The sequence below is a fragment of the Amblyomma americanum genome, chromosome 1 (genome assembly GCF_052857255.1).
Source record: "Amblyomma americanum isolate KBUSLIRL-KWMA chromosome 1, ASM5285725v1, whole genome shotgun sequence".
In the NCBI taxonomy this organism is placed as follows: Eukaryota; Metazoa; Arthropoda; class Arachnida; order Ixodida; family Ixodidae; genus Amblyomma; species Amblyomma americanum.
This window is the reverse complement of record NC_135497.1, coordinates 290,137,757-290,159,646: the sequence shown is the minus strand read 5'-3', so window position 1 is coordinate 290,159,646 and position 21,890 is coordinate 290,137,757. Positions and strand designations below refer to the sequence as shown.

The following is a 21,890-nucleotide window of genomic DNA, read 5'->3' as shown; positions in this document are numbered from 1 at the left end:
CGGACGCCGCCACGTGCTATCACGCGCTTTGTTCCTTCCTCTTCCCCCGCTGTGCCAAAAAACGCGAACGGCCCATGCAAGCAGCGTAATCCGCCGCGGTGGCTCAGTGGTCATTCTACTTCCGGCCACCGAGCGTGACGGACGCAGGATCATGAGCTCCCACGGAGCGGCGATAGCGGCCGTTGCCGGCCGCGGAAACAGGTTTGCCAGCGACGCTGATAAGGATTACGAGATCGTCCTGCCTACCCTGCCTACCGGACGTGTGGTTTTAAACACGGTTTTTCTGCACGGGGACGTGCGTGCGAGACCCTACAGGGTCGAAGACTTCAGGGACGCCCTCGCCAACGCTGGTGCGCTCCCCGACGTCGTGGCGTTGGGGGCGTACCAGATAAACCACGTGTGGGCGGTGACCTTCAGCACCGCTGACGCCGCAAAGAAACTGGCCGCCACGAAGGAGCTGGAAGTCAAGGGACGCCGCTGCATTGTTTTCGATCCAGAAGACCACCAGGTAAAGCTGCGTCTCCACTGGATGCTTCACGGCGTCGCCGACGAGGACATCCGTACGGCATTCGCGGCGTTCGGCAACGTGACCGAGGTCACCCGGGAGCGTTGGCGCGTCGCCGGCATGAAGGAGAAGGGGTCCACCACGAGGACCGTGCTCCTGAAACTGAAGCCAGGTGTGAAGGTGGACGACCTGCCCCACCAGGTACGAGTCGCTGGCGAGTTGGCTCTCGTGGTGGTTCCCGGGCGGCCGATGCAGTGCCTTCGTTGCGGCGGCACGGGGCACGTTCGCCGCGATTGCAAGGTGCCCAGGTGTTCGAAATGCCGGCGCTATGGACACTCGGAGGCTGACTGCGTTCGTACCTACGCGTCGGCCACCGGGCATGTAGCAGCGAGCGTCTCTGCAGAACTGATGGACGTCGTCGAAGCAGAGGAGGCAGCGAGCGGTGCCGACGACACGGGCAAAGCGGAGGGGGTGGCGGTGCAGCCAGCTGTTGCGAGTAGCAACACCGACACGGCTGTGGCTTAGGAGAGCGGGTCGCCAGCTACTGACCCATCTTCGACGCCTGTGGAAACGCCCAAAGATGGAGCGAGCTCGTCCGCGCACGTGGAACGGAAGGCCGCCAGCGAGAGCCACGACGAAAAGGACGACTCCCGCATGAACGTCGGCGTGACTACACCTGCGAAGCGGCCACACGCCGAGACCAAGGCCGACGGGGAGAAGGCAGTGGAGCCCAGCGTCGGGGAACCGACGGCAAAGACGCCCCAAGCACGACGGGCCGGTCTGAGACCGCGCCCAAAAGTTCCGGCTGAGAAGCGTGGCGGCGACAAGGCGCCTCCTGACCAGGAGCACGTGCTCGCGCCGGATGACACCGGCGGCGACGGCATCGTCTAGCGACATGCTAGGCGCGGGAGGTAAGCACCGTGCTTTCGGTCGCTTCTTCCTAAGTTAAAATGGCTTCTGCAACTCCGTTTAAAGTCGCCACCCTAAACGTCAGAGGCCTGGCAGGTAAAAGAAAACAAAGCCAGCTGTACAGACTTATAACGGAGCAAGATATTGATAAACTGGCAGTGCAGGAGACTAAAGTCGATGGTGAGGAAGAGACCGGGAGCATGGTGCGACGTTTCACGTCTAGGTATTTTGCCGTCGTTAGCCATGCTGTAGGAACATCGGCTGGCTGTATTCTTTTTGTTAAGAAGTTGCCGGGAATAGATGTACACGGTCATCATTCGTGCTTGTCGGGTCGACACGTGTCCATCGATTTTTCGCTCAGTAACATAGACTGGCGCATTGTTTGCCTCTACGCTCCTAATGTGGTTAATGACCGAGCCGCGTTTTTTGAAAGCGTCGAAGAACGGCTTCGCACTGACAGACAGCTGATTGTTATGGGCGATTACAACTGTGTCCTTAGTGCGCGCGACAAGACAAGCCTCCGAGGTTTCCGAGACAAAAGCACCGAAGTGTTGTTACGAATGATTGTGAACTGCAACCTCGAGGATGTAGCAGAGTGTCTTGAAGGAACGCGTGCTGTAAGGTACACACGATTCGAGGGCACATGTCACGCACGGCTAGACCGCATTTATGCATCCGCGGAAACTGTACCTAAATGCAATAGTTATGTAGTTATGCCGGTATCATTTTCTGACCACTGTTTGGTTCAATGCTGCATAGGATTCATTAAGAAGGGGAATGGTTTTTCATGGGAAATGTGGAAGTTGAATGACAAGCTACTTCAGGACGAATTTTATAACCGAGCTGTAAGGGAAGAAGTAGCAAAAATAGAACCAAGTAGCAACATGAGGATATGGCAGCAGTGGGAGCTCACTAAGGAAACTTTAAAATTAAAAGCAATAGAAAGAGCCACTTGTATACGTCATCAAGCAAAACAACAGGAAATTGAGCTAAAGACACTGCTTCAGAAGATGCTAAAACAGGAATGCCGAGCGCCTGGTAAGTGGATGGAGGACATAAGAAAAACCAAACAAAAGCTAGAGATAATCGAAGAAGAACTTTATCGGGGAGCGTTGGTGAGGGCAAGGGCAGAAAACATGGCTGCAGGGGAAGCGCCAACGAAACGAGCACTTGGTTTGGAAAAAACCCGTGCCGAAAGAAATCACATTAACGAAATAGAATGGGCAGGTGTTTCAAAAACGTACATCGATCACATCAAAGGAGCCTTTTTCGAGCATTACCAGGCGCTCTTCGCATCGCACCCGGTAGATGTTATCACATTTAAGGAGGCGTTTCTAGCCGAGATGCCGCGTCTGGACGACGAAACTAAAGACAGGTTAGAACAGCAGATAAATCAAGAGGAAGTCGAGCAAGCAATAGATAGTTTAAACCCAGGAAAGTCGCCTGGACCGGACGGGTTCAGCGCGGCATTCTACAAAGAATTTAAACATGTAATTTCCCCGGTCTTGAGGGTAATCTTTAACGAAGCCTTTAAAGTCAAAGCACCGCCTCCGTCCTATGGGTCGTCCCATACTGTGCTGATTCCCAAAACAGACGACACAGACAGATTACGACTGGTGACAGCATACCGACCGATAGCACTCACTAATGTTGAGTACAAAATTTTTATGAAGATTTTGGCGCGAAGGCTGCAGACCGTGATTCATCACTTAGTTGGTCCGCATCAGACCTGCGGGATTAAAGGGCGGTCTATTTTTACAAATAGTCACGTTGCGCGCAGTGTCTTAGAAACCTGTGATGACACAAATGGTCAGGTGGCTATTCTTCAGATCGATTTAGAAAAGGCTTTTGACTGCGTTGCCCATGAACTTTTGTTTGCAGTATTAAGCCATGTTAACGTTGGTTCTGTTATTCGCGAGGGTGTGGCCCTGGCGTACCGGAACTGCACGACGAAATTGATCGTTAACAAGAGTCTGGGGGCCCCCATTAGCGTGCAGCGTTCGGTGCGCCAGGGCTGTCCCCTCAGCCCCCTTTTATTTTGTATTTATGTGGAGACCCTTTGTTTGAAGCTACTGAAAAACAGAAGTATTACCGGATTCAGTTTACAAGCAGCCGAAGTAAAGGTTCTGGCGTACGCTGATGACATTGCTGTGTTTGCCGTTGACGAGGGAGGCATAAGCGAGGCCGTTCAATGTGTACGAGATTTCAGCCAAGCTACTGGAAGCGGGGTTAACTGGTCGAAGTGCCTCGGACTTTGGCACGGAAGGTGGGCATCTACGCCGGAGCGGTTTGCCAGCGTGCCTTGGACGACGACGCCAGATAAATACTTGGGCGTTCCACTCGCTGCTTACCGTGACAGTGAACAGTATTGGACAGGACAGATTAAAGAGATACGGGAAAGAGCAGATAAGTGGAAAGGAACGACCTTGTCCATTTTCGCCAGAGCCACTGTTTGCAACTTGTTCTTTATCAGCAGGCTCTGGTACGTCATGCAGGTGTTGCACTGTTCACGGTTAAGTATTCAAAAGCTACACCGAATTTTCGCCATCTTTGTCTGGTCGTCTGAATGGGAGCGCTGCAGCCGGACCAACCTGTTCCGACGGGTTCAAGACGGCGGGCTGGGACTGGGCCATTTGTTTTTGAGACAGCTGGTCAATCGTTTTTTGTTTCTTCGGGACACAAGAGACCCGTTTTTGCGTACCGTATGCCAAGTTAGGCTGCGGCATCTGCTTCCAGAGTACATAGTCGGAACTGCTGACGTTTACAGTAGGGTCACCGGTTTTTACCGGGAAATCGTAGCCAGTGTAAGGTTTCTTTCCGCGCGGTTTTCAAATGACTTTCTGTCGACTGTGAAACGAAAGAAACTGTACCGTGCTTTGTGCGATGTAGTTTTCCCGGTGCCCTTGTACAGGGCCTTGTACAGTGGAGGCCAAGGCAAAGATGTTTTAAAGAGAGTTAAAAACATGCAGGTGCCATCAGGAACCAAAACCTTCTTTTTTAAGCTGCACACCGGAACCTTACCGGTTAAAAAATTTTTAGAGGGAAAGGAATTATTTTTACCCTGGGGTTCTCGCTGTTTAATTTGCAGAAAGCCTGAAACAATAGACCATGTATTTTTACACTGTTGGGAAGGGGTTTATTTTTGGGATGTATTACAGCGAACCTTAAAGAATTTCCACTAGACCCGTATGGCATCCGTTACTTATGTGTTGAAAATGAGGATGGGGTGCCTTATGATTTAATAATGCTGACAGGCCTCCACTGTATATGGCGCTCGAGAATGGCAGGCTTTCACTGTGACAGAGACGCAAGACCTGCCCGAATCTACTTTCGAGAAAGTATGGACATGTTTCTGGCCATTCAGAAGGCCGCAGCGGAGCCTCCGGAGTGGCTCTCAAGACTAGAGCCACTCTGTACACTGCGTGAATTTTAAGTTGACGAAGCCAGACTCATGCTGGCTGACTTCGAGTCGGGTGTACATAGCGTTTGTCTTTTGTTGATTGTTTGTTATGTGCAATTTTCTGTGTCAAAGCCAGGCAATAAAGAAAAAAAAAGCGGTGGCTCAGTGGTTAGAGCGCTCGGCTGCTGATCCGGAGTTGCCGGGTTCGAACCCGATCGCGGCGGCAGTGTTTCGATGGAGGCGAAACACATGGGCGCCCGTCTGCTGTGCGATGTCAGTACACGTTAAACATTCCCAGGTGGTCGATATTTTTATTAATAATAATAATTGGTTTCCGGGGAACAGAAATGGCGCAGTATCTGTCTCATATCGTTGGAGACCTGAACCGCGCCGTAAAGGAAGGGATAAAGGAGAGAGTGACAGAAGAAAGGAAGACAGTGGTGCCGTAGTGGAGGGCTCCGGATTAATTTCACCACCTGGGGATCTTTAACTTGCACTGCCATCGCACAGCACACGAGCGCTTTAGCGTTTTGCCTCCATAAAAACGCAGCCGCCGCGGTCGGGTTCGAACCCAGGAACTCCGGATCGGTAGCCGAGCGCCCTCACCATTGCGCCACCGCGGCGGGTCGAAATTATTCCGGAGCCCTCCACTACGACACCCCTCTCATCCTTTCTTCTTTCACTCCCTCCTTTATCCCTTCCCTTAAAGCGCGGTTCAGGTGTCCCCCGATATATATGACACATACTGCGCCATTTCTTTTCCCAAAAAACCAATTTTCATGCAAGCAGTGATGTCACACATATCGCGATTATTCCGGAGAGTGCTCAGGTTTAGCATCGCGTTGGGGGAGCCACGGTCGACGAAGAAAGAGGAGCACCGAAGCAGCGTTCTCTTATCGCACGCGTGTGTGTGTGCGTGCGCGTGTGTGTGTGGTTTTGGCGCCTTAAAAGTGCAATGATCAATTACCAACTAGCCCGACAAGTTCCCTTAAGGAGAGAGGAGAATGTGCGCTACCTTTGTTCGTTGAGCGGCGTTAGTGGAGTTAGAATCACGTGAGATTTCTGAAGCCTAGTCATAAAATGTATAAGGAAAGCATCATGAAAAAGGCCCTCAAGTGAAAAGGCAGCGGTAGCTCCTAGCAACGATTCACTTTCGCTTGCTGCGTAACGTTCGCCTGCGCTTGAAATTTTCTTGAGACGCGCCTTAGGCGCAAACTATGGAACCTGAGACCACCTCGATACAGTACGGTGCATGCACGATCACTAAAAACGCCATTAACCAAGTCATCACTTGGAGTTTGGCAACTGTCAAGAGCCGCGCAGCGTGCCCCGCCAGTGCGCGCACGCTGATTGCTGCCGACGTTGCAGGCAGGCGCGCTGTTGATGGGAACGTGGCGCCATCTCGCGAACTCAGGCCGAACTGCGCATACGCGGTAGCAGTACGCGGTCTGGCAAACTATTACTGGAATGCTACGACGGCTTTACCGCCCACACCCATCCACAGGTTTCAGACACGTCCGTGGGGGCACGCAGCAGCAGCCGCCGCCGCTCACCTGAATCTTGAGCTCGTCATTCTGCGAATCGGTGTTGCCGACACAGTTGCCGGCCGGCATGGGCGCGGCCGTCGTCGAAGGCGATCTGGTGGGCGAGAATTCGGTGGGCGCCACAGTGCGAGCCCCGTTGCCGGTGGTGCCCCCGCCGCGGGTGATGACGGCGGTTACGTTGGCAGTGCTGGAGCGACGCTGGGACGGGACCGCTGTGACCACCCGCTCCTACACGGCTTGTGCGGACGACCTCTGGGCGGTGCCATTCAAAGGGAGAGCCGATAGGGCGACCTGCGAGCATCCGGAAGGTCCTTCTGGACCGAAGGTAAGGAGTTAGTATCATCGGTATCGGCAAGGTTTACCGATGCATCACCAGTTTTGCAAACATGGCATGACCGAACAGCTCGGAGCACTAACGGGTGATTCCCCATTGCGCACCTGCAAGAATGGGTTATGTATTGTTATGTCGCTGTAGCCATGGTAATGCCGCCTTCTACAGAGCACCCGCCTCGGATTTGGCAGCGTGTGCGTTCGACTCCCGCTGCCAGCCGGTTACCCACCTGTTTCCTCGAAACAGGTACAAGCTATGCCCCGGCATGGTGCTCGGCTTGGTAGGTTTGCAGGGCTTGACAAAAAAGCCTGCGCCTTCAAATCCGGTCACTGTGGGCTTGAAGAGACACATCGGAAATACGCTAGATCTTGCATTCGGTCAAAGCGCACTTTGGCTTCAGCTGAATTTTTTTTCTGAAAATCAAATAAGAATCATGGAAAGGCAAGGGAAGGCAGTTGAAACTGGTTAAGTTGATTCATGAGGTAAGCCTATCGAACCAATTACGGCTTTAAGTGCAATGTAGCAGGGGCGTGATCGGAAGCATCGGGCGACACGCCGCGCAGTGGTTAATGTATGGCAAGGAGACACGGCCACTGGAACCTATCCACTCTGGGATTCGAGACCCTCCGGATCAAGAAACCAATATTCGTCAACACCATTCGACGCATCGAAATGACTGCAACCTCGGCTACGTTCGAGCGCGAATAAAAAGACTCTCTTTACACCCGTTGTAGCGGGCTCGCGCACAGGAGCAGCGGCAAAGGCCCTAATTCAAGCGAAAAAGTGCACGGAAAAGCTCATCGCTTCACCGCGACCAAACAAAGATCGCGCGCCACTAGGCAAGATGTAATCACGTACGCGTCGAGCGACAGATCAGTAGCACGAACACAAGGGTTAGGCCGAGCGCGTTCCCGGAAGCCGACCTAAAATCAGTGGCAAAAAAAAACGCCATCTGCAATTTCCATGTCCGCTGTAGAAATCTCGCGGAAGAACGTCAGCATCGCGAAAACCGAAGACGTAATTAACTTCGGTTCAAAGCGAATCGCCACTCTGCTAAAAGCGGCATCGCGCGCGGAACATCACGATTTCGCCGCGCCCAGAGACCACGGCGCGGTGACCGTCTGCGATCGCGATGTCATCCTAAGCCACTTATTCAGAGGGATGACCCTACAGCCAGCGATTCGGATGGCGGACCCGTGGCCTCCGCGATAGGCACCGGCGGAGCACTGCGCTCTATCAAAGGAGGACATAGGCGGCCAATTTAAGGAAAGCGCTCACCTCTTCCGCGGCCTCGTGGCCGCGCGAACGGGGCGGTCTCTATTGGGGACAAGGAAAGTTTGTGGGAGCCCAGATTTGCGACGAGGAGGGGGGACTCCTGGACAGTTGGGTTGGGGGACAGGGCGCCTGAGCAGCGATGGACAAGCGACCGCCCGGCAGATGAACGAGCTCCTGGACCGAGCCGGGCGGAACGTGCCGCGCGCCTCCCGGATGGGCGCGGCCTCCGGGCCGGGCCAATGGGGGAGCGAGCCAGTGTTGAACCCGCGCTGTGACGTCCCAGACGAGGGAGGGAGGGAGAGAGGGGTGCGGGGCCGAGCGCGCGCGGTCATGTAACCTGCTCGTGGTATGCGCTTCTTCTTCGTCCTGGTCTCGGAGGTATAATTTGGTCAAAAAGAAGCGAGGTTGGAGCGGTTTGCGCTCGGACCACGGTTATCAGTCCTGCAAACGTCGTGGCCGGTGCTATCACGTGTGGCTCTGCACCTTTTCTTACGGTATCACGGCGGGTGGACAAGGTAAAAGACTTCCTAAGCTGCGATTAGAAGTTTCTAGTATTACCGAGGGGGATAAGCGAGCTTAACTTGTAAGTTTGTCCTTTGGGGATTCTCAGAGAACATGGTCCGTGAAGCTCTGTTCTACAACCCCGGAGCTTACACGTATGTACAGTTTGTTATAAGTAACCAGAATGCATGATTTGCATCTTAGTTGCACATTTGATAACTCATCTCATCCCCTAAGCTCTAGATCGCTGTAAGGTAAGGGCAGCCCTGGTCGTCACCGTTTGAGACGTCACGGAGTCAAGGTACAAGCCTGCTTGTTCAGCCACGACCGTGCATTCGACTACGATTTTTGCCAGTGTGTCTGCTTTTACATTTCCATTCAAGGCAATAACGAAAAGGATTTGCGTCCAGCTTCCTAAAAAATGGGCAATACCAATGATGGGGCGAGATATATGACCAAATTGTTGATGCCATGAGTTTGAAAGCTAGCACATTTGAAACAACTTTCCGGTGTAGGGCTGAAAAAGCACAATCATCCTGGGGTCTGCAAGCACACCTTTGTTGTCACTGGTCGTGTAATCTCCAAGATCCACGAAGCCTTCAATGTTACCTGAATTGTTACAAAAAGCACATTACGCATCATGCGGAACATTTACTCTCATAATGGAGAAAAAAAAGGCAATCTTGCTTTTCTACCTGAATTGTAGAATTAATTTAAAGCTACAGGAATGACATGTTGGAATTGGCATTGAAACTCACCGGCTGCCTTCACACTGAGATGTTCCGAGAGATTAATCTCATCCAAAAGCATGCCCCCGTGACGGCTGAACGTGTTCATGCTTTTGGTCTTTTCGTTTAAAGCGGCAAAAACCTTCTCGTTCAGACCAAACCCACCCTTCCATCGTTGCAGATATTTTTGCAAGCATTTTCGTCCAGGCAGAGTCATAATGTTCTGCTTCCGAAGGTGCTCGTAGAGTTTTGGGCTCCGCATCCTCATTAGCAAACATTCCACAATCCAGGCATCATCATACGACATGCCTCTCATAGACTTTCCTCTTGCGGCCAGGAAACAAGCTCTCACAGCTAACTGCTGCTTCTTCGGGAGTGACTGTTTTTTTGCCTCAACACTCTTAGAAAAAAAGGTAGTAGAAAGGTAGTAACTGCTGCAGTTACTACCCTTTTTTCGCTGTTACTACCTTTGTACTACCTTTTCACTACCTAGTTACTACCTCAAAGAAGAAAGAGGTAGTAAATAGGAAGTAACTGCTGCCGTTACTACTTTTTCGTTTGTTACTACCTTTCTACTACCTCAGAAGAAGCATAGGTAGTAAATGCGGGTGCAACTAACATGGCTTAAGTAGTAAACGTTACTACTTTGAACAGAAAATGCCCAATATCATGCATGACCACGGAATGATAGTATATATAACACTCCTGGTGGTTTTGCTGCCCGATTCCATAAGTTTTATGATACAAAGGCCTTTCTAAAGTACATACATGCAGCAAGATCCGCGCAGTCCACCGCGCCGCGCGCGCCGACAGATCGCGGCTGGTGTCGTGAATAGGAGCGCGCCCGCAGCCTGCGTGCGATGGTAAAAAGGCTTCGCTGTGTGCTTTGACTCGTTTTTGCTGTTGAGTACCACTGTTTACCTCAGACGTCCTTTCGAACTGCCTACTGCCCTTTATCCTGCGATACGCAATGTCATCGGCGCCCATTGAATGCCTTGTGACCTGGGAAGGCAGAAAACAGGTTCTCTTCGTCGGTGGAGACCGCACGAAGTCGGATGTCATCAATGCTGCCATGCTATAGCAGATTAATGGGCTTCGTTGCAGTGCGACCGAATAGAGGTGCGTGCATTTTATTTTCATACGATATATTGCTGCTAACAAGGCAGCAATGTGGGCTAGTTGGTTGTACATTTGATGGGGATAACGCGCTACACACAGAAGCGGACACGTTTCAGTTGTCTTTTTTCTTGTGTAGCGCGTTATTCCCATCAAATATTGCTGCTATTTTAATCGCTCGGTGCTTTCGGGGCTCTTCCTCGCGCGCACGCGGTGCGGCCGTAGTTGGTTATGCGCGCAAGGGCAACATAATATCGTGGCTGGTTCACATGCAGGCGACTGAGCGGCGCGTCGCAGCTAAAATTTACAACTTGTTGGAACCTCGCCGCTCTTCGCCTCGACGACTCGCAACAGGTTTTTCCGCCGCGGCGGCAGGATTGGCTAGCATTTTCGCTCGCATGTGAAACAGGCTTTAGGCTGGGTCGAAAATTTGCTTTCTAACCTTGAGACATAGGCGCAAAATGTATTTGGGTCATTCCACGCCAAACGTCCCAGATGTTGCGCTCGACCATCTCCTATTTGTTCGGAAAAATCCATGGAAACTAATTCCAGTGTGCGCAAGCAAAGCTTACATTATTTTTGTCAAAAAAAATTATTGAGCGCAGTTTCAACATTCGAAAAGGTGAGAAGCCAGGCCCTGCTCAATAATTATTAAAAAATCCAGATTTTTAGAAACCACTGCAGAAATTTTTAAATGACATTTGCACGGATTCTGGCTTTCAATAAGATTCGGAACATACAGTTTTGTATGGCATAAATGCTCCGAATCTGATAAAAAGCCGGAATATGCAAATGTCGCTTAAAAATGCCTGGAGTGACTACTAAAAATTTGGACTGTTTGTTAACTATTGAGCAGTGTCTGGTTTCTTATCTTTCTGCGCTCACCTACAAATAAATTTTTTGGCAAAAATAATTTCGTCTTCTATTATGCACATTCGGATTAGTTTCCATGAATTCTTTTGAACAAATCAGATATTGTAGAGCACAGCATCTGAGACGTTTTGCCTAGAATTACCCAATTGTTAGAGCATGTATCTTAGTTGTGAGCAAAAGATGAGCCTGCAACAACGATGTCTGTCATGCTGTTAACTGCAGTATATATGATGCGCATCTGGGGTCAGGCATTGTTCAACCTTCAGAATTTGGGCATCTGCAGCCTTTCACTCGTTAGTGTTACTTCTGGATAGGTTCTGTTAACATGGGTTTTGCCTGTGTTACAATAGTTAATTTATTTTATGCCCAAGGCAGTCTTCCAAACAGATGGTAAACTAAAAGGTTTCAGCGTGCCCGCAGTGAAATAATTTGTGTAATTAGTTGTCTTCACTTTCATGTGTTTGTGGCTTCTGATTCACAGGGTAATTTTTGTTGTAGGTCTACAACTCACGTTTCGACACATGTGTCGAGGTTCCAGAGGGGCACACATTTTCTGGTGGAGATAAAATAAACCTCTTTGGCAGTAGCAGCAGTGATGAAAAAAAACTTGCCACTCGAAACTGGGTGAGTAGGCCAGCTTTAAATGCTAGAACTATTACGTGTTACATTGTAGTAATGCATTTATGTTGCACCAAATTCTGTCCCCTGTCTTCTTTTTTTTAGTACTGATGATGGACCATTGGTGTTGGCTCCCAGTTGTAGTGAGCCAGACAAGCACCTGTTCACTGTTCAGCAACCGCTGTATGAACTGCCTCCTATTCCACTGGATTTCAAGGCAGACATTGAGGGTACAACATTAGGAGAAGTGTCGAGTCGTACGAAAAACCGTATAGTGTCTTGGATCACGGCACGTTTGCTGACAATTTACTGGGAAGTATTGCCTAGTATTGTTGCGTGCGCGATTTCTGATGCTACGCCTGCACTGTGCTCACAGGTACCCTGGAAAATTCTACGAGCCTGCGGCCAAGGCTCTTGTTCTGAAGTATCCTGTTCTCAGGGATACGATTGGGACAGGTTATGTAAGTACATGAATCGCCATGCTTGCTTGCTAGTCACTCTAAATGAGGAATTGGTAATATTGGCACACAAAAACACTTTGGAAAATGATGCTTACTATAAAATTATAAAGTGAACCATCTTCTCAAACAAAAAAAAAATGAGTAAATTCTTTGTGGTTGGTAGATCACAATTTTTTTCTGAAAAGCAGAGGGAAAAATTCATTTGCGATAAAATGACCGGCGGAGCACAATGCATGCAATGCACAGGTTTGCGTTCATTTCTTCGTCATGTCAGCATTTGTTTTTTCTGCTTTTGCTACATATTTTTCATGGATTATCTAGCAAGCTATATTTCCCTTGCTGCTTTCTTTCTTGACAGGTGGCTCATTTTCTTGTGGTAATCTTATCTTGGATGGTTTTGTTCTCGTGCGCAACGTCACTGCTGTGCATGCTCATGGACAAATTGGCATACCAGAGTGTTCTGTGTAAGTGTATTGTGAGGTGTCAGGTTGCTGCACTTATTCATGAACAAAATTTTCTTGGCCATTGATGGGAAATGCACTACCATAGTTAAAGGGGCTCTGAGACACCTCCCGAGGACAGCACATAAACTCTCCCAACCACTGAATTGTGTTTTTATTAGCAATAAAACCTGACCAAAATAATTCACTTCTACATGCAGCAGAGAATCCACAATCACGCACGAAAGCTGGTAAGCCCTTTCCAGCGAATTTTCCATGCCCGCACCGTACTCCGTCACTTGCACCTGCGTATAGCAGTTGGGAGATGGTTATTGGTTAGATTCTTTCAGACGTCGGGCAGCTATGGCCACGGCCAATAAGCCGCGTTGCTCTGGGTAAGGAATCGGAGGAGCGCCTACCTTCCAGCGTGCAAAAAGGGCTGAGAGGAGAGGGAAAAGCGCGAAGATGCTGAAATTCAAATTTTGACTACAGATAACTCAGCTTTCGTGAAATGCATTAAAAAAATTCTTGCTGGACATTATTCGTGATGTGGGGTGCTTTAACATTCCAGGCATATCTCAACTTTATTAGAGCCCCTTTCAGAGCCCCTTTAAAGTGCGGAAGTAAACTTTCTTGTGCCCGTACAGGCGTGCTTGAGGGCCCCTCATGCACAAGCATCAATCAAGAGCACTGCGTATTGTTCACAAACATCCTTGAGTCAGGCATTAAGTACAGTGCTAATAATGCACTGGGCAGCAGGTGCGTTCGGATTGCTCATGCATATCTGCTTTGGCTAGAACAAGGCAGTGCTGCTTTTAACTTTTCCTACAGTAAGCACAAGTGGCCACTGCACAGGCATATGTGGAACGTATGCCCTCTTGCATCCCTTTCTCCAAGGCAAATCTGTATTTGTGACAGATGGCTGCTAGGCGGCCATTTCGGTCAGTTTGAATTTATAATGCAGTGGCACTGTTTTACAGGATTCATGGAGGGTTGCATTTAAGTACAAAATGGTCAGTATCCGATAATCCGTAGACAATGATCCTAATGTTGAAGAGGCGAGGAAGAAGTTTGGAAAGAAGGGGAACTTCCAAGACAAAAGTGGTCTGAAGAAGCAATGCCGCGTGGTAAGTGAAACTACAGCTAAACATTAGTATTTAAAACACTCTGAAAAGTAAAGTATTCTGTTGTGCTGAGTTTGCGAAGGGGAGTTGCATGTTAAAATTTACTGTGATCAATGCACACAAGTGGGCAAGAAAATTATAATAATTGGGCTTTGTAATGAAGTAACAATATTGGCCCCCGTAAAGATCTTTTATAACAAGAAAAAATTTCTACCATCTTATTTTACTAACGAAACAAAAAACAGCCATGAAAGTAATTGGAGGGCTTCAAATCAGTGCAGACCACTAGTTGGGCATGCATCTCTAAAAGAAATGAGTAAAGAAAATATAACGAGCAGACCTGACTTAGACTTAAAGTACAATAACGTCAAAGCTGTAAAATAGCTGCATTCGATGCAAGTTGGTGTTTCATGCTTAATTTGAAACCTTGCACAGAAGATAGCAAAAAATAAGAGCCAAACGATAACTGGTATTACAACTACTGTGGTTATACACTCGTGGCCATGTGAACCATGCCATGGAGTACCTTTGCTAGGCTTGAAACACCACCACAATCCTGGCAATGTGTACCTAGGTGGTCACTTGACGGGATGGTAGGTGTTTCGCCTGTTCCACATATATTTTGCCACCGGTTTGTGGGGCCTGGTATGCCACCTTCCTTACATAGCCTGTATAGGAGGGATTCATTAGCAGTGCAACTGTCCCATTGGCTGCGCTGTGTCTGTTTTAGCAAAAATGTACATGAAATAGAGTTAACAGAACCATTCAGTTTTTAAAATGAGTTTTGCGGATCAAAGGTATGCTGGAAAATCAGATAAAAAAACTCATTCTTCCATCATAGTTAATTGCATTTTTGATCAGTTTTGGGCATGCGCATATTGAATTTTTTGTCAAGATTCACCACGTTGCAGCTGTATATATTGCGCTACCTTAAGTGGGACTCGGTTGTGCCCATTAAGGCTTGATTGCAGCTATAGATGCTGTTTCATTATCCCATATCTGGCTATGGGAAGCGAAATCCCACAGATCTCAAATCATTGATGTGGACACCTTGATCCCCAACCCAAACTGTTTACTAGCACATGTCTGGATTTAGGAGGTGAAATCCCACACATCTCAATCATTCATGTGGACACCTTGACTCCCAAGCTGAATTGTTTACTAAAGGGGCACTGAAGGGGAGCGCTAAGGCTAGGCTGATGGGTTTATAAAAGTTTATAAAATATGTCGTTCTCACTGAAAACAATACTTTTGTAACCTACAAAATTGCACAAAAGCGAAGTACTCGTTGAGCTACCGCTTACTATTCAACCATCCGCCATGGGTGACGACGGTACAAGCATTCTTGAGAAACACTGTCATTAGGTCCGTTCGATTCGCCTGCACTCCCTGAACTAGTTCTCTTCGTGCTGTACTTCGCCATTCGTTTCACGAGTGCAGCCTTCCGCCCTCTGCACGGCACCGTTCGTTTCAAGCAAGTGCAGGCGTCGTGCAGGCCTAGTTCAGCTAAACTCTGCACTTCCTCGGCCGGCAGTGCCGACTTCGTGCAGTAGTTCAGTAGCAGACAGCAAAGTGGCAGCAGACGACAGCGGCATGTATGCGATGTTGAATGGCGTTAACACGTTCATTATTCCTGTGATTGGTGAAGATGGCCAACCTGTTCGCGCAGACAACGGGTACTCCGACTCAACACCAGCTATGCGTGATGCTATGATGTATCCATCGGCGCATTTGTCGGCGGCCTCTTCGAAAAATGGACTCTCACGAAGAACCCTAGCGTAGTGTGCCGAGCCCGGGAAACCGATGAACACATCAATGAACATTTTGCGGTCATCACATATGCCCTGCAGAATCAAAGATGGATACTTCTTCCGGTTATAATAGGACTGTGGTGACACAGCTGGTTTATTGATTTCATTGTGGCAACCGTCCACGCAGCCGGTTGTATTCCGTGGTCCCTAGCCACCGGCTTTTGCTAAGCCAGCCTTGCTTCGTTCTTGCTGTTGGTTCGGCCAGGTGATGAAAAACGAGCTAATGTTGTTCAAACAGTCCAAGACTCTTTCGATGCGCTTTTGCACAGAGGACACAGAAATATCAAAACGGTCTGCTAGAGAGTATATGTTGCATTGCGTGCCCAAGTAACTCAGAACGATGAGGCACGCTTTCTCTGGGCTTATTTGCGGACGGCCTCCTATTGGGTGCGGGAAAAATGGCGATATTTTAAAACTACCCACCCGAGAATCAAACGTGCTCCCTGAAAAACGGAAAAGACGCTTGAACTCGAATTCATATCTGTTGACAACGTCCTCGCAGTACCACGGTTCCTCAGTAGCCTCATTAACTTCATTGCAATCATGAACAAGTCGTCGAAGTCCTCTTCGTTGCTGTCGGAATCGATAACGTCCATAGCTGCCTTCACAACATACAGTAAGCCGCAGTTCATTTTTTTCTCTTCCGCACAGAAAACACGCACACGAAGCAACACTGCGACCGACGTCCAACGAGAGCAGGAAAAGCAGAAGGCTTGCACGATATATGAACTTTTACGTTCGTTTCGAATCGGCGCTAGGTCTGCACTGCTGAACTGGCGCTGCATGAGCACGGCACTTCATCTGAACTGACGTGAACTGGTGCACGTCGTGCAGGCCGAATCGAACGGACCTATTGTCTCAATGGGCAGGGCAGTTACCGTCGAAACGAGAGGGGAGTATAGCTACGAATACAGACAGTGTCGTAGTTAAAGTGGCACAAAACAGATGATGGAGAGAGAGGCTAGACTCAAACTGCAAGCTGAATCTCTCCTGGCATTCTCTGCACTCAAGCTGCGTGGAGCCGTTGAATGCAGCAAGTTCGCAACGGCAAGCATCATAAAAACCTTCTCTCGGTTAAACCGCTAGCTTCTTTGTGCTGAAATTTGATGCAAAGATGGCATGGAGTCATTCTTTTTTAATACCTTTTTTGCATGAGGTATTTCTTGATTTGATCAGGATAATTTAGAAATTCACTTCGTACCCAGCTTTGGCAACCCAAACTATCAGCTTTTGCTTAGCTTTTCATCATCACCACTATGATCATGATCTATGTGCAGTTCAGGAAAGTACAACGGCCTCTTTCAATGACCTCCAAATATTACAGCTATAGCTGATACCATCCGATGTGTAACTGAGGAACAACAAAGGCAGCTTTTGGACCAGTTGGTCTGACATACGTGTGGAGAAAAAAAGCCGCTACTTCAAACAGGACGAAGACGAGAACTTTGGGCATGGGAAGCAATTTAGCCTTGCATATCAAGGACTGCCACTGTTCCCCTCGGTTTCACCTGGTCAGCATTATCGGTCGGGGGAAGTCAAGACATGAGCGCGAGCTACTAGAAGCTTTCTTAATCAGGAAAAATAAGCAGATATGCGTAAGCGATCCGTCAATCATACATAGTCACTGAAAAGGTTTTATGGTTTATGGTTTATGGGGGTTCAACGTCCCAAACCGACTCAGGCTCTGAGAGACGCCGTAGTGAAGGGCTCCGGAAATTTTGACGTGCACTGACATTGCACAGCACACGGGCCTCTAGAATTTCGCCTCCATCGAAATTCCGCCGCCGCGGCCGGGGTCGAACCCGCGTCTTTCGGGCTAGCAGCCAAGCGCCATAACCACTCATCCACCGCGGCGGCTCACTGAAAAGGAGTATCAGTTCCTGTCAACCTAAAGTTTCCCTCACATTGTCAAAGTGTGCGTGCGTGCAGGAAGCATGTATTAATGTGGCTTAATTCTTCATAATAAATCAGCTGTAGGTCCAGCAGTGTTGTGTGTGTGCCTTCTTGCTCTTATCCTGCGTCCATTTCGCTGGTTTCACCGTTGCGTATTATGAACCAACTAGCCCAGCAATTTACTCTATTTTCCAATAAACCTTAGTTGCAAGTTACCACTCATCCTGTGCAGTTCTCGTCTTCATCCTGTTTGAAGCAGCGGCTTTTTTTCCCAAACATACGAGGAACAATAGTTCTGAAGATGCTTTCTCGACTGCTTTAACATTGTTATACATGCATGCATGAGTGTGTCTGCAAAAGCACGTGTTGAAAAAGAAACAAGACCATTCGATTTCATACCACCCACAGTAAGCATTAGCCGATTTTACGGCTGAAGTAAGAACGAAACCGCTTCACTGGCCACCTAGCACCCAGCAAACCGAACAGAGCGTGAATGCTGTTGCGAGCTTGCAACACTTACATGCAGCCTGAGTGCACAGAATGCAAGGTGAACAATTATGTGCTCGTGTTCGCATCTAGCCTTTACTCTCTGTCATCTGTTCAGTGCCGTTTCAAGTACAGGACTCTTCAAATTCTTGCCTATGCCCGCCATGCTGCCTTACTTTTATTTTGATGGTGATCGCACTTCAAGAGAGCGATATAGCATTCCTTAAGAAAGCTTGTACTGACATCACCCATGGCAGCTGGTCTTTCTTAGTAGTGGCACCAAGGGTGCTTTGCTTTTGCACAATATTGTGGGTTATAAAATATTTTTGTGTGTCTGGTAAAAATAACACTTTCTATCAGGTAACGCTAGCTTATCTGTATAGCTTAACTTAGTATTCCCCGTTAGCGTTCCTTGAAGAAGGACCCTTCATTTATATAAGGGCCCCGTCAGCCTTTGCACTGGAGTCTATTTAAGAAGTACTTGCTGTTGGGCTAGCTTGTTCATACTATATTTAAATGGCACAAAGGAACAAAGACAGGAAAACAAGGGGACGCTCTTCCTGTTTCATTGTCTTCCTGTGTCTGTTCCTTTGCACCATTCAAATGTAGCAAATAGTTTCTCAAAATTAGTTCCATCGAGCCCAGTGGTTGCTCAGTGATCTGTAGGCAATCACTTTTTTGGCACAAATCATACTGCAGCAATGTAACTGCTGATATACAACAGTCATCGATCTATTTCTGGATTTCTTGAAGGGACCTGCATATTCATGGTTCTGTACTTTGCACACATCAAGCAAAACAAGACAGAAACAAAAGCACAAGGTCTTTCAGCACCTTTCAAAAACTCTGGGTGGTTCCCCAAAGCTGTCAAGGTCGGGAACTGTGGACTAGGCAGTTAATTACAATAGCTACAAAGGCATACATTGGAGGTGCTCAAGGGAATTAGGCTTTGACTAAAGAAAGAGCACTTCATAAAGATGAATACAAAAGATGCAGTGCTGACAAGACAGACTGATATCCAGTTGTGAAGTTTTGCCTAGGTCATAGATCATAATCAGGATTTTAGAAGAGCAGGTCTGTGTTACCTAAATTATGCTAGGCCTTACTCGTGATATTGTGCTCAACCGTATTAATGTTTTCAATATTTTCGTAGCAAGCCAAGAGACACCTTGGAAACTACAGTAGAAGAAGTTGATGGAGTCGTAGCTGCTCATGTAGACTTCATGGCAAAGGAAATGAAGCGGTGCAATCCAGATATACAAAAATTGAAAGTTTCTATGCCGACAACTCTCCCCTCAAGGAGAAAATTGATAAAAATAAACAGTCCATCAACGGAGGAATTGCTGGACAAGTATCCAGTCCTGACACTTCGGGAAATGGTAAGCTTCAAAAAAGTTGAGCATCAGGCTGGTTTACTGAAAAGGTTTTCAACAAGCAGTAATACTCATTCCATCCTTCAGGTTTCAGAGATATGAAAAATACAACCAGCTGCTGTAAGAGGCTAAATAAATTGAGAAAGCATTAGATTCAGTTGAAACATAAGCAGTGCTTGCACTAACCAGGATGTGGAGATAAATTGTAGAAGGATGCATTTTTGAAAACAAAACAAAATGAGCAGGAAGAGGGAGCGATAAACTTTGCTTGTCAGGCAACGTTTCGAGTAAAGAACTTGTCTTCATCTAAGCAGGTGCGGTCATCACTAGTAGAAATATTTAGAACCTTTATTCCGAAAAGGAACACCTGAGAGGGTTGGTGGGGAAAATGAATATGGCCGAGGGATAAGGAGTGTTAGTGTTAATTGTTCGGTGGACTAAAATGGTAGTTCTGTAATCATAGACAACATTGAAAGGTATTACGTTTAGCTCCTTAAACAGTTGTTGGTGAAGATTACATTCGAATAGCCCTTTTTTGAGGATGACCCTTTTCTATGATGGCGCTGCAACGCGAATATTCAGTATAATTTTTTAAATGATTATTGAAAACGCTCAAACATCATGTGTTATATCAGTTTTCCAAAGTCTTCAAGCTTTGATTAGTGCATAGCAGTGAACGATTAACTTCTCGCATATATTATCTGTTAGAGACGGTCAATGTAGTGTTGCGACAAGTTATTTCCAAGTATTTGCAAAATTAGAACTTGCAACCTATATTCAGACTGCAACCAGCCCCTAGTATCATTACCAAAGGGGAAAATCGTGGCGGTGAAAATAGATTTATTTTTATACAACAGGCCAACAGGTAACATGGCCAGCAGGTGTGAATAGGATTTTTGTATTTTATGAAAGAATAAGAACTGTTAGTAGAAAACCAACACAAAAAATTCAGTCCGTAGGAATGTATAAGATTACGTGAAAGCATGAGAGTTATTGGTATTATGAAATGCATAAAATAATGCTCCTGTATAAAAATCACAAAACTAAATGCAGAGAATAGACCTGTCTAAAAGGTAAAATAGGCATTATTTGAAATGAAGACACCTGATAGAGGTAAAACACTAAGAAAAATATAAATTAGACATTAAAAAGGTGTGAGGACTAAAATGCCAAAGGGGAAGGTGAGTGGCAATAAAATAAATTGGATGGATGTAAAGCATGCTGGTGAAACCAATGTAAACTCAGATAAAAGCAAAAAGGAATGACCTCTTTATCGAAAGGAAAACGGATGTATTGACATAATCACCTTTGGGCCCCGAAATATTGGCGGCTTCCACTGTTTCATGAGTAACCTCACTGTGGAATATATTCAAAACTGTTCCTTCAAAAACATAGGAGCATTGTTTTTAATGTCAAAATTCCAACAGTGGGCTGACAATTGTGAGAGGCAACCCTGACAATCATTTGTTGAGCTGTGGTCGAAGTTAAGCATCTCTGTTTCATCGCAGTCCTTTCTGTCCTTTTGTGTTCTATGTACGTATGTGCTGCTAAAAAAGAAAGGTTGACTGCGAGGTCATAACAGTTGACGCAACTGGCTGGAGGGCATCTGCCCCGTTGTTCTTGAGTTTCACCCGACTCTGGTCACTCTGAAGCATGTCATAAGTAGCGGGTGTATATAAATTGAGTGTAAAGACATTGTATTCATCCCCATGAATATCAGTCAAGGTGGTATGTCGGGAGGCTTTTTCTACTTTGTGCTGCACTCTGCCCTTTTGATTTTTTTTTTGTGTGTGCATCACTGTCCATGCTGTGAGCTATCTTCTTATTGCAGTGTTTCGTGATTTCTTTCCTTTATGCCGTCAGTGTGTGCGATATGCACTTTTTGAGGGTGTGCAAACAGGGAGTTTGAGAAGAGTGTCGTAGAAAGATTACTATTATTCATATGGCAGTGTGTGTTTACTGCTGCACCACTCAGCAAAACTGCTAAATATTGTATTGGTTTATGGGGATTTAACAACGCAAAGTGACTCAGGCTATGAAAGAGACCGTATACAGCGGAGGGCTCTGGGTATCGACCACCCGGGGTTGTTCAACATGCGCTGACAGTGCACTGTACACAGGTGTCTTGCATTTCAGGGGAGGCAAAACAAGACGCATGTGTACTGCGTGTTGTCTGTGCATGTTAACGAATCCCAGTTGGTTGAAATTATCCGGAGCCTTCCACTATGGCGCGCCCCTTATACCCGAGTTGCTTCTGGACATTAAACTCTCATAAACCAGTCAACATATTTAGCAGTTCTGCTGAATGGTGGAGCAGAGGAAATGCACTGTCATATGAACTTTAATGGTCATCTTGCTACGACACTTCTCCCACGCCTGTTTTGCACACCCTTAAAGAGCACGTATCGTACACACTGGGGGCAGAAGCAAAAAATCACAGGCACTGCATGGTTATTTCACTGAAATTTCTCACGAAAAGCAATCGGTGTTTATCGAGTTTTT

The 21,890-nt window shown here is 47.4% G+C and overlaps 1 protein-coding gene across 1 annotated transcript; it reads left to right on the top strand.

The window, feature by feature from the left end:
• The first annotated feature begins 119 nt into the window (after positions 1 to 119).
• On the top strand, positions 120 to 1,396 carry LOC144118831 (uncharacterized). The gene is made up of 2 exons (XM_077651635.1): positions 120 to 982; positions 1,031 to 1,396. The coding sequence occupies exons 1-2, from the start codon at positions 152 to 154 to the stop codon at positions 1,394 to 1,396; spliced, it is 1,197 nt and encodes a 398-aa protein (XP_077507761.1). The 5' UTR covers positions 120 to 151.
• The last annotated feature ends 20,494 nt before the right edge of the window (positions 1,397 to 21,890 follow it).